A 14781-nucleotide genomic window follows, 5' to 3' on the forward strand; every position below is an offset into this window, starting at 1 on the left:
TCCAATAAAGTATTCTTATACATTTGGTATTTCAGGTAATGGTTTGTAGTTCTGTTTTGGTTAACACTTTACTTTTTTAGTTGTGTATCATGCCGATGTGCTTATTCATTTTAGCATGCTGTAATAATTAATTCAAGAGCTGACTTACCGTAACATTGTCATTTCTAGTCTTATAAAAAGTCTCACAAGTGAAGGCTAATTGCAGAAGCATAGCAAAATAAAATGAAAGGTGACACATAATGCCATTTTCTTGCAAAAGAATGACAACAGGCTAAGTGGAGGAAGCAGCCACCACTTAAACACATCTAGCTGTTGCCATGGAAATACAAACAAATTAGAGAGAATTGTTTAAAGAAAAAAAGCTGGATGAAATCAACTTAATGTGCTGCAACTGCAGCCATTAGACTTAAGAGAAAGGGGCAATTCTTTTTTTTTTTTTTTTTTTTTTTTTTTTTTTCTGTAGGAACAACTTACTGGGTAATTGCCATCAATCACTCTTGATTGGGGAAAAACCCCTAGATAAGAGTTCTGAGGGGTAGCTTTATAAACCTGCCGGTAAGAGTTTAGCTGGCCATTTGACTAACATGGGCTGCACCATTTTTCTTTGAGATGTTTGTGGGTTTTTTTCTTGCTCTTACTTTTCCCAGTGACTTTAGGCAGGGTGTTAAAACTAGGACAAAACGACATTATGATGACATTTAAATCTGTGGTTCACCTGTCTCTGAAATACTGCGTAGCATTCTGTCCCCCTCATCTGAAGGACCTAGAAAAGGCCCCTATACAGGCAAAGCTGAGGTCAAAGGTAAGCTAAATAGCTGTTTAAGCTACTGCCTCTCTTCTAGATTTAATGTGTGTGCATTGAATGCTACAGAGGTCTACTGAATTATGAGCTGTATTGAAAGGCTGGATGGAAGCAGGCTGTTCACCATCTTGCCTAATGTAAGAACTAGGAGCAAACATGTGAAGATGGCAAGAAGCTTAAGAAAAAACAAAAGTGGTGGTTCTTAATATGGTGGGGGAAAAAATCTGTGGAACTCCTCTACTAAAAAATGTGGGTGCCAGAAGTTTATTTATATAGACAAGTTCACAGATGAGAAGGCCACTTAAAGCTGTTGAGGAACTTACATATGCCTCTGGAAGTGCTCCAAATTGAAAATAGTTAGAGGTTGGAAGAGTATTAGGGGAGGAAGTGTCATCTACATTTATCTTGTTAACATATTTTCCTGGGCATTGCTCATGGGCATTTGTGGAGTAGGATTCTGGGTGAGATGGACCTTGGGCTGCCCCAACAGAGCCATTCTTAGGCATATGTACAATTGCGTTGTTGTTCTTGGATTGAGGACTTTCAGATTCAGTTGCTAAGGTGTCAGCAAAGATAAAGGAGTTTAAGGATTGAGTGGGGTTTTTTTTTTAGTCTGCTAAGAGTGATTTAAAAGGAATTTGTTTCTAAGTAGGAGATGCAATTTTGTTAGACACCTACAACATACTAACTGTAATTGAAATAAATATAAGCAAACCTGCAAGCCTACAACACTTCTCACTCTACTACTGAAAGATTTTTATACAGATTAGAGCTGCAGGGCTTAAAAGGTAACTATTAACAAAAACATTGGATAGATATTGACAGCAGCCCTAGTTCAGCAGTCTTACTGACACCAAAAAGCAATGCTTTTATTCCTGTTCATCAAAAACCCCATAGACAGAGGAAAGAACTTGTAATAGAATTACACCCAGGTTTGACAGTCATTAAAAAGATAAAGCGCACACTTCATTCAGAAAGGACATAAGCCTTGGTGTTCAACCAAAATACAATCAATCAGTAACATTTTATACCTAACTATTTCACATTACGGTTTCTCCTTCAATGCCTACGAGCAGTACTTGGGCACCCAGTTACAAACAGAAGGGAATGTAAATTTGATCAAGTCTTTACTGAATGTTGAGTTTAAGTCAAAGGCCCACAAGCAACTACAACAAATATTATGCTGCTTTATAGCTCAGATAAAAGGAAAATTTATCACAGCTAACAGAAGTCCAAAGAAAGACCACTAAGAGACAGATGTGTAAGACTAACCCTACAGAGGACAAAGTCATTGTGGAATAAAAAGCCTTTTATTAGATTTTTACAAAATAACTTGTAAAAAAAAAAAAAAAGAAAATTCACCTCATATTGGATATATGCAATATATAAACTTACACATATTGGATATATGCAATATATAAACTTACACATTCCTACCCACTACCTCACAGACTCATAGTTTGTCTATTACTTCTTCAAAGAGAAAGAACACCTGCATTTCTATGCCAAAAACAGATGAGGGCTCACCTATGTTTTTTCTCTCTCTGTTGACATCAATCCTAAAAAGCAGATGGTGCGACAACAGTAGATTCATAGAGGTTATGGTTTCCTGCTACACTTTCTCTAGCAGCAAAGTCTCTTCGTGAAGTTTGTCCCCCCACAGTTATCCTGGTTTCACTCTTGGGAGGTATTTTGCTTTTCTCTTTTCAAAGCCAAGATGATCTTGTTGTTTCTGTTCAATGAACAGCCCCACTAAATCAGCACAACTGAGGGGCAAATAATCTCCAGCAGGCTAAGGGCTGAGGAACTTCACACCATCTGGGAAGTCATAACTGGGAACTGCATTCTCAGAGTTTGTCATCTATTTAAAATATGAACAGTTCTTATTTCACTAGCCCGATGCGTTCCATTTAAAGCTAGAACCATGCTGATGCAGTTCAGAGACCATAGAAAAACCTTCACAGAACCAGAACACTTTTATTATAGTGTTTAGACAAGTAATTATGAAGTATCATCCAAAATCGTTCTCAAAACTAAAATTTAGATTTAGCTTATCAATGTGATCAATTGCATCTTAGTAAACAATACAATTATGCACAGTTACCTTCCATTAAGAAATACTGTAAAATATATACAAATGTTGTTTCAGGCAAATGTCCTTTTTGCAAGTGCGCTGGTTGCATTTCTGAACAAGTGCATTTCTGAACTTCAGCAGAGTCCCATCAAGTGTACACAGAGGTCACGCCATAGTGTTTTGTGAAACCATCTTAAGTACAAGTTTACTCACCTTTCAAAGACTCATTATGAAAAAAAAAATCACAAAGGTACAAGATTTATATACATAAAGGCACAGCAATTCTGTTGAAACCAGCTATGTTACAGTACAATAGAGTTCAGTCAGTGCCTTTCATGCAACAAAGTTCACTAGCAAATTTAAATCCTCTTCCAGTAAAATTAACTGCACAAGGACTATATCCTTCCCTTTCAGTGAAAAGAATAACCAGCTATTATTTAATCAACTCAAAGTTACTACAGGAATTTGAAAGAAATACATCAAATGCTTTTTCTTTCTGCCTAATTTTGCTAGACTTTCAAGGCTATTTCTCATCAAAAGAAAATAGTTTCCAACTAAGAGCAAAGGTGAAGTTTCATTTGTGCTAAGATGACAGACTAAGAGTTCTTCTATAGCGATAGTTTTATAAAAATGATATATATTATATAGGTGCTGTCCTAGGAGGCATCACCACCAGCCACAGAATAGCCAATTCTAAAGATAGATCAGGAAGTGAGATAGAAGAAAACTTTGAATTCAGAGGACAGATTCAGATCAGGTATAAATGAATCTATCATTAGAACTACAGCCCTGGCTGGTCCAGTGCTCAAAAAGACTCCATGCAATGGATACACCAAGTGTACGTCTCCCTGTAAATTGATTCAAAATAATCTCCCCTTCTCCTTCCCCCAGTACCAACTTCAAGTTGTCATTTCTGAAGCTTCAGAGTTTTCCTAGACATCAGTTGCATTGAAAGAGTATTTGCACTTTTTACATCTGTCTGCAGCTGAATAATTAGAAGGCAGATTGCATATTGCCATCCAGCTAATCAACTCCCAAAGCTTTGAGCTGTCGTTCAATCTCTTCATCTGATATGGTAGCAGCTTTTGATGTTGATGCAGATGGTAAGCCTCTGGCAGCTGATGGAGCTTTGGCCATCTAGAAGAACACAGAAGTTTTCTTCACTCAAAATAATACATATTATGACAAGCTGACTTCTAGAATAAGACTGTAGAATAAAGGCTGCTAGAATAAACTGTTAAAAAAAGGGAATGAAGGGGAAGAAGCACATGAACTGGGTAAAAATAGCCATACCTTTCCAGAGATTTCAATTCCTATCTCATCAAGCACTTGGTTAACAATATCTTGGCTTTCTTCCTCTTCATCAGAAGCATCAAAAATATCATCCAGAGTATCATTAACTTAGAAGAAAGAAAAAAAAAGTCCACGCTGCTTTAAGCAAAAAGGTTACTAAAATTACCTAGTACTTTCTATCCTCCCAGAATGTAGTAGTAATACTACTGTGTAAGATACTAACAGAAAGCACCTGTATATTGGAGAGGCTTTCTTACCTCTGCCTTGCAAAGCCTGTGAGCACAGCTAGAGCAACAACAGGGTAAGGCATGACTGCTTTTATAAAAATGTTTAGTTTCACCATAATACAGCAACTGAACTATCTCCCCCTCTACTAGGTTTTAACTTTTCTTAAAAACATCTTCTACAGTTTCATAAAAATCCCCTTCCTCTTCCTCCTCCAAGTAAGTTGCTAAATTGTTAACTACTCAGCTAATTTCTGAATTGCAACAATACAGTTCTGCACAGTTGAGGTGTTCACATCTGCTCAACAGCATTGGTTTGAGTCCATACTACTTACTATGGCCAACACAGTGGCAGGGATTAGGATAGGAAGGAGACTGTGCGAGCAACACCAGGAAGTTTGGTATTACTTAGTTTACAACAGACAGATGCAACTGGGAACAAGAAACTTGCTACCCCCCAAGAAGTTTGTGGCTTAAATAAAAAAAGGAGACAAAACCATCCCATACCACTGTGTTATCAATAATTTCTAAATTAAGTGTCCATCCCCAGAAGAAAAAGCACATGCAGAACTATCAGCTACAGAAAGGGCAATTTTTCAAGTTCCCCTACCAGTTATGCCAACAAGATTTTGAACTGGTCTCAAACCTTATTCCCTTCCAGTATGTTGTTTCTAGAAGTATGATGGGTGTTATGCATGAAGATGGGAAGGAACAGATTCTAGATTTAGTATCTAGAGCTACTAAAAAGCCTAAGGCTCAGCTCCCCTGCTCAGACGTGCATTGTTTTGTTTGCTCTTCATTTTTGCTGTCAATCTCATTGTAGAAGTAAAACTTCAAGCATCAGTGTTTCTAGACTGGTTCTACCCTTCCAAGAGCACTGTGGGCTGTAGCTAGCTGTTCCCTGCAGTGCAGAACTTACTCATTTCTTCAGTCATTTCCATCTTCATGTTTTCCTTCTGGAAATTCTGCATAGTTTGTAGTGTCTTTTGTGGATCCATTTTCTTATTAACTGCTTGCATTGTCTATTAATATTGAAAAAACCCTTAATCACACAACGAGACATTAGTAAATACCAATATATACATTAAGAAGGAATAAGACTTTTCTAATAAAAAACACTTCAGTCCAAATTTCACTTTCCTTGTACCTTTACATCCTGTGAGAACTGTAGACACAACAGATCAACAGTACAGTCTGTACCTAGTAAGAAATATTGCTACCTACTACCCTAATAGATATGCTTTTAAATGTATGCGCCTGTCTTGCACCACGACCATTCTCCTGGTCTTATATTAGGAAAAATCTGCCTGATCTAAATGAAAAGAATGGGACAATATTACCTAACTTGCAGGCTATACACTTTAAAGAGGTAAATGGCTGCAGGTTTTTCTATTCAGTAAGGAACATTTATTTAAACCACCACTAGAGGACAGGCATTAAATTGCAATTGTTTCTTTATGTTATAATTTAATGGAAAAATTACTTTTCTCTGAAAAGCAAATATCAAAGGGTTCAGGAAGTACATATTAGCTTAGGGTGAACCTTTGTAATGGGTAGCAATCTTTCTGTGACAGTGTAATAAAACTTCACCTGTTTTACTACAAGCATATAGCACTGCCTTTGCAGGCACCAGTATTTAGTACTTTCTTCTTTCCTAAGAAGCAAGCTACTGTATCTCTCATGGGACACCAAAACCTAAATATAGACATGAGCAATTCAAACGTAAAGTCTAACCATCTTTAAGAAGATAAAAGAGTTGATTAATTAAAAGGGATGCTGTCAAGCTACTACAGTTGCTGTTGGCTTTGTAGAAGCTCTTCTGCCTTCGTCTCTGAGTTTGTTTAAAGTGATAATGTATTATGCTTCTAATGTTACTTGAATTTCAAAGACTGTGTTCATAGTCACGATATTTGAATTTAAAAAGTTGTTCTGGACTTAGAGGGTGTTGGTTCTTTAGAATTCTTTTACAAGAGTTGTAGATGGAAATAAAAAAATATTTCCACTAAACTCATACAGAGTTTATATATCTTCAGAAAATAAGGGTTAGATGCATGATTAAAAGAAACAGGTAATTATTAACTGGACTTTATTATGTCCAAATTTAGTGCCATACATGCTAAAAAGTATATAGAAAATACTTTGAAAACTTTGCATTCATGTATTTGTCTTGCTTGTTGAGGCAACTGATTCCATATATTTTTCACTGATGGTTGTGTGAGATTAAGAATAGTTTATGATCTTCAAAACGAACAACTGAATACTTTTCTTTTTTAAGCTCCCCATGTTGATAAGGCAAAATACTCACTTTAAAAATTAGCAGAAGAATTTAACACCTTCCTCTCCAATAATGTTACACAAACTAGTCCATAGAGGTACCCGCTGTGTTTCAAAAAATATCGCTTTTCTGGATGCTGGTTAATTTATTTTTTTAATATTTTTGTTTTTTCTACTGACTTACCTTCATAATTAGTCTAGTGACACTTTGGTTTTGAGAAATTTAATCCAAGATGTCTCATAGATAAAAACAAGTCAACCATGTAATAATTAAAAAGCCAGACCAACTTGTTCACATGCAACACTGTTGTACGAATACGGAGTAAGCTGTTTAACTTGATTGCTTGTACAGTCAGACGAGCCCCCCCTTTGTGGGTTAGTCACGGAGGACGGAAAGTTTGCCACAGAGACACAACTTTGTATCACTGAAGGGCTGATACTGCCAACACACTGCTTCTAAAAGACATCTGACAGCAAAGCCTTAGCAGTCGTTACTTTCTGCACCAAGTTCCATTGCATTACTGTGTTTAACTGGCATGTAATTGGATTTAACTTGGACTATGATAAAAGCACAACTCGTCTACAATGATGCACGCTAATTCTGTTTCCTACACCTCAAGCTGAACAATCCTCCTTGCCAAAAGCAAACTCCCTATTTATCCATTCAAGGAAATAGGGGAAAGTTCACAACTAGCTCAGATAAGATTCTGAAAAATCTGAGTTTATGAGATGAGATTTGTGAGAAAACTTAATGCAATACTGTTTCCTTAGAGCATGGAGAGTGAGAATGACAGGGAACTCCAGATTAGATTTCCTTAGGAACTTAAGATCCAAAGCAATAACCTACTTTTTGCACAAGCCATAGAGCTACTGTGACACACGGCCTTGATTTCTAGATGAAGCATGCCCTACTTTTTCCCAATAAAAACTGCTTGTGACAAGGTATACAGGCCAGACATGTAGTGACATGGTTTGGGTTTTTTTGATGTATTAAGAGTTCTTCCACTGGCATTCGAGTTTATTTTTTATCACGCAAACATTTCACAGATGTCTAGCCCAAGAAAATATGCTTCGTTAGGTGCTAACTGGCTGGATTGACTAGACAAAAATTTCATTATATGAATCAAATTACATTTCCCTACTGTATGCTCAACACCATTTCGGATATTAAGCAATAAGTATTATCCCTTCAATCATCTTACACAAAATAACACAACTTAACTTTTGCAACCTTATGCTGCATTTTAATGTAAAAGAATATCTTGTAATGCCTTACTTTTGCTGTAGTTGACATAGCTCCTGCCATCTTCATCTGAGAGTTCATGACCTTTGTTTGAGTTGACATAGACGTGACTTTAGAGCTAACAGCGTATGTTCGATTTTTCTGCTTCCGCAGTTGTACAAGCTGTTTTGCTAGCACTTTACAGGCTTCTTTGTTACCAGTCTTAGCCATTTTCTTTATTTCCAGTTCCTGTTAAAAAAGATATAAGATTAATTCTACAGAATTTTCATTCAAACAAAGACTATAATTAAACCTTAACACTAATAATTAAATTCCAAAAGTGTAATATCCTCTCAATTTTTATTTTTTTTAAGACATTTAAAGTTATGTAAATAGTCTTCCTTGCTTTTCTACCAAGGCTATTTAGTAGAATAAATGCAATGCTGTTATGATTTGACAAGAAGAAAAAAACACAACAAAATTGAATTATAGTATGGTAGCACACAGTTCCCCAAAAGACTTCAACTTCTGCATAATGTCACATTCACTTATATGCGCACATTAAATTCCATGTCTGGATAGGGAGTAACACTTCAAAAAAAACCCCAGAAGTGAAGAAATTATTATGGCCAGCTAACTATTAGTGTCATGACTCTAATCATCTTTGATTTCTTGCATTCACAGGCAATCAAGCCACATCACACCCACGGAAGAAATGCGGAGTTCATAGGTTCTTTTTAATACTTTTTCAGCCTCGAGAGAATGTCATAACCTTTTGGGGGAAGAAGTAGATGAAGTTAGATAAGCAATAATTATAGGCTGTTTGGCCACATAATTTAGCTGGACTTAACTTAGCACATAATAAAAGTGGTATAATTTGTCTACAACATGTGCTTAAACCTTAAGAAAGACACTTCTGTCTTACAAAAAAACCCAAACCCCAATCTATCAATTCAAGGAGAAATAGCAAGCTATTTAGCCCAGAGGCACCAGGGAAAATTTTGGCACAAATAATCTTATCAGCTGGGATGTTTTGAAGTATGCCTTCTGATTTGTGACTTGGTCATGTAAACTTTTCAACTAATTTTTCCTTTTCAGCCTTTTTAAGGAGGGCTTGCCATAGTATCTCAGTTCTTTGTACATCTCCAATTGTACATTTTGATTTTTATCATCAAGTAAAAGCAGCCTTTAAAGACCAGCTTTCTCCTGTGATTCTTCAGGAGAATATACCTGCTACAGGAATACAGTTGCTTCACTTTATGTACACTGGTAGTCCAGATAGTCCAGAAAACTGCACTTACAAGATATATTGCTCTGAAAAAGTAAATACTGGTCACCAGGATATGAAAACAGTCATGTTTAAAGCAAGTATAAACTGACCCACTGCATTAGCTTTACTACTAGGAAAGATCATGGTTTACTATAGAGATGGCACCGGCCCAAGATTTTTTCTATAAATCCATAATTTCTGAAAGGCTGTGTCACACATTTTTAATCCAAGAAGGTACAGATCAGCAAATAAGGAGCATGAGACAGTTCAAACATTAGAGGCTTGAAATATATGTAAAGCTGTCCTCTTTGTAAGTAGCTCCCAGAGACCACAAAACCAAATATCTATAACATGCCCAGAATATTATCTCCTTTTCTCATACCTCAAGTATTGCGAAGGATGGGAAGGATTAGTTTGCACACTAGCAAACACTAGTTTGCACCCTAGTTTTAACAGCAAACATTTGAAAATAGGACTTTTCTCATCGAAAGGAAATACTTAAGTAGCATTTATAACCTGATTTTCAAAGCAAAATGCAAACCTACACCAACCATTGCTAAATCATTGCAGATAACCCAGCCGCAGAAATCAAACCCTATATATAGGTGATTTTATTCTTAATTAAGAAGAATTTGGGTAAAGAGCTGAAATACCTTATTTGCTTTTAAGAGGTTTGGGGCAAGTTTATTAAAGTCAGTTATGTTCTTCTGGAAAAAAATAATCAAAATTCATACAGTCATATGAAGTTACTGAACTGAAAAAGAACTGTCTGCATACTTTAAGGTATTTTTATACATTGAGTTAGTATAACTAGGTTTTCTCAGGGTAGTACCTCATAGTTAAGGAAAAAAAAAAAAGTCTTTCCGAAGAAAGTACAGAACGAAATGTTCTGAGATTGACTGAGAAGCCCTTGGTCCTTTTTCACCTGATCTAACTCTGAAAATTAATATTTATTGTCCATTGATTCTCTCACCATAATAGCAATTTTTAACTTTTCAAAGACATATTTCACTTCTCCTTTCTTATTCTCAGAAATCCAACACTTCTGAAACAATTTACTGTAGTAATCAAAACTTCAACCTGAGTATTCAATGAAAATTAAGGTTATTTCCAAGTCAAAATATTTCATACTGAAAAACTCCTTACCTATGAGTAACCTATTATATCTTACATGTTCAAGGCTTCCAGAAACAATTTCTGTGACCTCTTTTAGTTTATTATTATTCCCACCTCTTGGTACTCATGCCACTTGCTGCCATGAAACACCACCTCAATAGCTGCTGAAAGAGTGGCTGGATTCCCATAGCTTTTCCCACAGTCTGAGCATGTCTTCATGCATCAAACCCCACCATCTGTCACATCCATTTATCCAATTATACTGCCACACAGGTGCAGCATCCGTTCACTGAATGCTCGATAGCTCACACACACTAATTTTTAAATAGATCTTAGTTTAGGCAGATAGTTTTACTATTATTAGCTAGTTTTAGGGAAGTTCTATATGAATGAAAATAACACCCTATGGGGTATTCATGATACCCTATGGTTTTTCAAGTACTCTCCCACTGGAGAATCATGGTAACATATGATAGCACTGACACTTCTTTTAGATTTTCCACCACAAGACCACTGATTTACAAGCCTGTTAGAAAAAAACATTCTGAAGGATAGAGAATGCTAAGAATGGAAGGGAAAAATGAATGTGGTTATTTTATCTAAACATATTGTTTCAGGCTTTTCCTATTTAAAGGCTGAGAATCACTTTTACATAGTATATTTTTTCCAACACAGTTTTAATAACTGAAAAGTTAAAAAGGGGAAGACAACTTTTTTAGTGTTCAATTATTAGACATTGAGTTGTATCTTCAGCGCTTTGTAAGTTCTCTGTTATATTGGGGGTGTACCTTTGTTTTTAAAGAGTAAAATAAAGTTCCTTGTTCTACTTACCAGTTGTTTTTCCTGTTTTTCGAGTGCTGCTCTATCTCTGGTTATAGCCCTCTGTGTACCTCTTAACTCTCGATTTTGCTCCTTTATTATATCTGGAAAGAAAATATTTATAGCTGGGAAAAGTTTTCAATACTACATAAACATTTTATCTGCTAAGCACTCTGCAGACATGCAGCGTGTTTGGCAGCCTCCCTTTGTTCAGAATGAACTGTCAGCATTTCAAATATATGAAATATTAGCAAAATACAATTTTACGTATACAACATGATTGTGTTTCAGCAGCATAGGCCATATCCCATAACAAAAAGGCTATTTTACCTAGTATGTTTCTTTGCACCCTAGCAATAGCCTTAACCACACAGTAAGTTAGGTACACACACTTTTTTGCAAGTTCAACTAACTTAGCAATAACATCCACTGCGAACCCACTGCTTTTCAACCAGTCAGGCCTAACTGCAACAGGTAGACCAGCTGAAGAAACCTTATATATGAGATCTGAGAGCAGTTAAGGAGTTCTCAAGTCCATTAAAACAGTGAAGATACTCCTAGATGCAAGTCCTGGATCCTGCTCTTCTCTGTTCTTATTCTGGTTTGACAGAGATTACTCTCTTCCATAAACATACTGCATCTGCACAGCCCAACTTCAAGTCAGACTATAGAGCAATAGTGTTCAAACTTTTTCCATTAGCAGATGCTTAAGAATATTAAGATATGAAAGTGGAGGCCTTTATAGCGAATTTAAGTTTCCTAACCACTGACATAGCCAGCAGAAGCTTGAACCCTGTCTATCAGGTGAAACGTATCATCATTCATAGGAGTTTTGTCCACTGTACTATTTAGAAATCATTTACCACTAACATCCACTTATTAAAGCAAGTATTATTTACAATATAGGCATCAATCATGCTAGTTGCAATTAACTTTTGTTAGAATTTACAGCATGCGCTTAGGTGTGATTCACCTGGGCAAAGGTAGAGAGGTCTGCATCTGACTCAGCATCCTCTGACCTTTATAGAGGAAGTAAGTTAGTACTTCAAGGAAGATTCACCTACTCCTAACGTATGCGTCTACATGACATTAGATAAACTTTGGGTGGGAGTTTAAAAGGAGCAGACTGTCACATAAACTTTGTTTAGAGCTCGCTCTTCTGATCCACAGAAGTAACATGGCAGGGTACTGCTATTGTACTTACAAAGTTTGAAGCACATGAAAGTCAATACAAACAGGCAGAGTTGCTACCAGAAATAAAGGCATGAAGGATAAATTCTAGACACTGCAGCCACCCTTTTAATTTTTTAAGGCTTGTAACAATTTTTCTACAAAAAGAAAGAAGCATTCACATTCCTCATTTCCACAATCAGAAATACTGTAAAACATCCATCACCGAAATTATTTCGGCCTTAATAGGTTTGAACCAGAAAAACCCAAACCTTCAGTGGCATTCTAAAGAAAGCATATACACTAACCCCTCCCACCAATTGTTTTTGGCCAAATAAATACATATTCCAAACAAACTCCGTGAAAGAGAGACCTGTTTTTACAGTGCTACTACTGCTCCAAGAACTACACAAAAAGCATCTTCAGATGTAGATTTTTCAATGGACAATAATGAAGAGCTGAAAGATGACACGGAATATAACACTGCATTCTTCACACCAGCAAAGCAGCAGTGAAAATTATACTGAAAACAATGCTACAGGCAAGTAATTTTGAAGGCAGATAAACGTATATTACTTGCACAGCTGCACTTGCGAAAATGAAAGAAAAACCTTAATAGCTACACACAAGACTGTCTTTTCAAACTACAATAACTATTAAAAAAAAATCCCTTCATGTAGAAAGCTTGAGAAATAAGATCTTCAAGATGTTAAGAAACAAGAACTGTACTTGTCAGGAGACAGTAAGTGAGCACGATGCTTATTTCTGTTGTTTCTGATCTCACACGCTCAAACTAAGGATAGCAATAAACCGAAAACAACAACTATCTGCAGTTACAGGCCCTTTCATTTGTTTTTGCAAGTGAAAGCCAAGATGAGACCTTGGTTCTTGTTTCTCTGTGATAACTGATGCAAATTCTTTACTCCAGCAGACAGAAGAAGACGGGGCATTCCTGAGACAGCCTTTTGCTGATAGCCAGTCCCGTGTGTCAGGCCACTGCCTCCCACACCAGGGTAAGGAGGAAGCACCTCCATTCCTTAAAACAGGTTGGACAAGAGACACCCAGTAGGGCTTGATCTGGCTCCTACAATCCGCCTTGGTCATGGGAGAAGCTCAGTGCCATCTCCCCCTTCCTCCCCTTCCAGGTGTTGCACCAAAAATGGGAAGAGACAAGTGGGAAACGTACGTATTCTCCGTTGGTGACACACAATTGGTTGACGCACGGCGTCATTTTTGGCGAGCCATTTTCAAACGAGGACCCACCTGATTTGACACAGGGCACCAACATGCCAGACAGCCAGCTCTGGGGCTCGCCAACCCCCAGCCAGCCTCTGCCCACCGCCACGCCTGGGGCACACCGATTTGGAGGCCTGAGCGTTGCCCACAGGACTGCTGCCAGGTAAGCGATCTTTTTCGGCTTTATTTTGGAGACCGTTACTTCTGTGTAAGTTTAAGCGTTTTGTTGACAGACCGACTACGAAAACATCAAGACAAACTTGTTTTAAAACCCGCGTACAAAGCCAAGCAAGCGGTGGCGGCTCGGCAGCTGCTCTGCGCAGCCGGGCAGCGGCTCCCGGAGCCTGCGGCCGTGCTCGGCCGCCTTCTCCCCGCCGCAGAAAGCCGGCTCCCGCAGACCGGCACCGCTCGCCTCCCGGCTCCTTCTCGGCTCCAGCAACTCTTCGCCGGCCTGTTTTGTCCCCTCGCTGCCAACGAGAGACGTTCCTCCCCCTCCTCCATCACCCACACACCGGGATCACCGGGGCCCGGCTCCCACACCTCGCCCCGGCCCGGCCGCCCCGCAGGGCCCGATGCCCCGGGAACCGCCCCCCGCCCCGCCTCGCTGTCCCAGGGAGCCGGCCCGGGGACTCTCCCCGCCGCCCCGCCTGGCCCGAGCGCCGCCGGTGAGTCACCCCGGCCGGGCTGTGGCCTCCTCCTCTCCCTGCGAGTTCCCGCTCCGCCAGGACACAGAGCCCGAGGCCGCCGCCCCGCAGGCGCCGCCGCAGCCACCCCCGGGCTCCCGCTCCCCCCGAGCCCAGGCCGGGGCCAGCTCCGCGCCCGGGACCGTACGGGGGCTGGGGGCAGCCGCCCCCGGGCTGCGGGAGGGGCGGCGGGGCCCTCCGCCGGGCGCCGGCGGCCCGGCGCCCCACTCACCGTCTACCGTCTTCTTCTTGAAGAGCGAGGCCATGGCGGCAGCCAGACCGGGAGCCGCCGGACCCCCCACCGCCGCCTCAGCGGGCTCCTGCCTCCCCCTCAGGTGACCAGGAAGCGGCCGGGCCGCGGAGACCCGCCCGGCTCCGCCTCCCCGCCGGCGAGGGGCGGGCCGGGCCGCCGCGCTGCCCCCGCCTACCCTGTGATGGTGGCGGCGGCGGTTCGGGGCGGCCGCTGGCCGTCTCTCCCCGCCGGGGTCTGCCGCAGCAGGGGGGTCCGCGGGGTCGCTTCTCCCCCCGCGGGAGTCACTGCCCGGGGCGGGGCGGGGCAGCGGTAGCACCTCTCCGCCGGGTTTCTCTCCGCGCTTGG

At 39.9% G+C, this 14781-nt stretch overlaps 2 protein-coding genes across 2 annotated transcripts in view; one reads left to right on the forward strand and one right to left on the reverse strand.

The window, feature by feature from the left end:
* POU1F1 (POU class 1 homeobox 1) overlaps positions 1 to 9974 on the forward strand; it is a 24059-nt gene extending 14085 nt beyond the window's left edge. The window contains exon 8 of the mRNA XM_030020440.2: positions 8574 to 9974. The gene's annotated coding sequence lies outside the window, so the exon portion shown is untranslated. The remainder of the gene's footprint in view (positions 1 to 8573) is intronic.
* On the reverse strand, positions 2760 to 14570 carry CHMP2B (charged multivesicular body protein 2B). The gene is made up of 6 exons (XM_030020441.2): positions 14416 to 14570; positions 11107 to 11198; positions 7944 to 8138; positions 5313 to 5415; positions 4170 to 4276; positions 2760 to 4013 (listed from the first exon to the last, which is right to left on the reverse strand). Exons 1-6 carry the CDS (start codon positions 14447 to 14449, stop codon positions 3900 to 3902), a joined length of 645 nt encoding a protein of 214 aa, XP_029876301.1. The 5' UTR covers positions 14450 to 14570; the 3' UTR covers positions 2760 to 3899.
* Between the last annotated feature and the right edge of the window lie 211 nt (positions 14571 to 14781).

Source organism: Aquila chrysaetos, chromosome 7 (genome assembly GCF_900496995.4).
Source record: "Aquila chrysaetos chrysaetos chromosome 7, bAquChr1.4, whole genome shotgun sequence".
Taxonomy (NCBI): domain Eukaryota; kingdom Metazoa; phylum Chordata; class Aves; order Accipitriformes; family Accipitridae; genus Aquila; species Aquila chrysaetos.

Excerpts from the sequence above, each read along its gene's own strand:
- CHMP2B (XM_030020441.2), bottom strand. The coding sequence starts at position 14,449 with ATGGCCTCGCTCTTCAAGAAGAAGACGGTAGACG. Across the intron at positions 8,139-11,106 it reads AAAAACAGGAAAAACAACTG|GAACTGGAAATAAAGAAAAT; the intron begins GTAAGTAGAACA and ends CTTTTTTAACAG. Across the intron at positions 5,416-7,943 it reads CTATGTCAACTACAGCAAAA|ACAATGCAAGCAGTTAATAA; the intron begins GTAAGGCATTAC and ends CAATATTAATAG.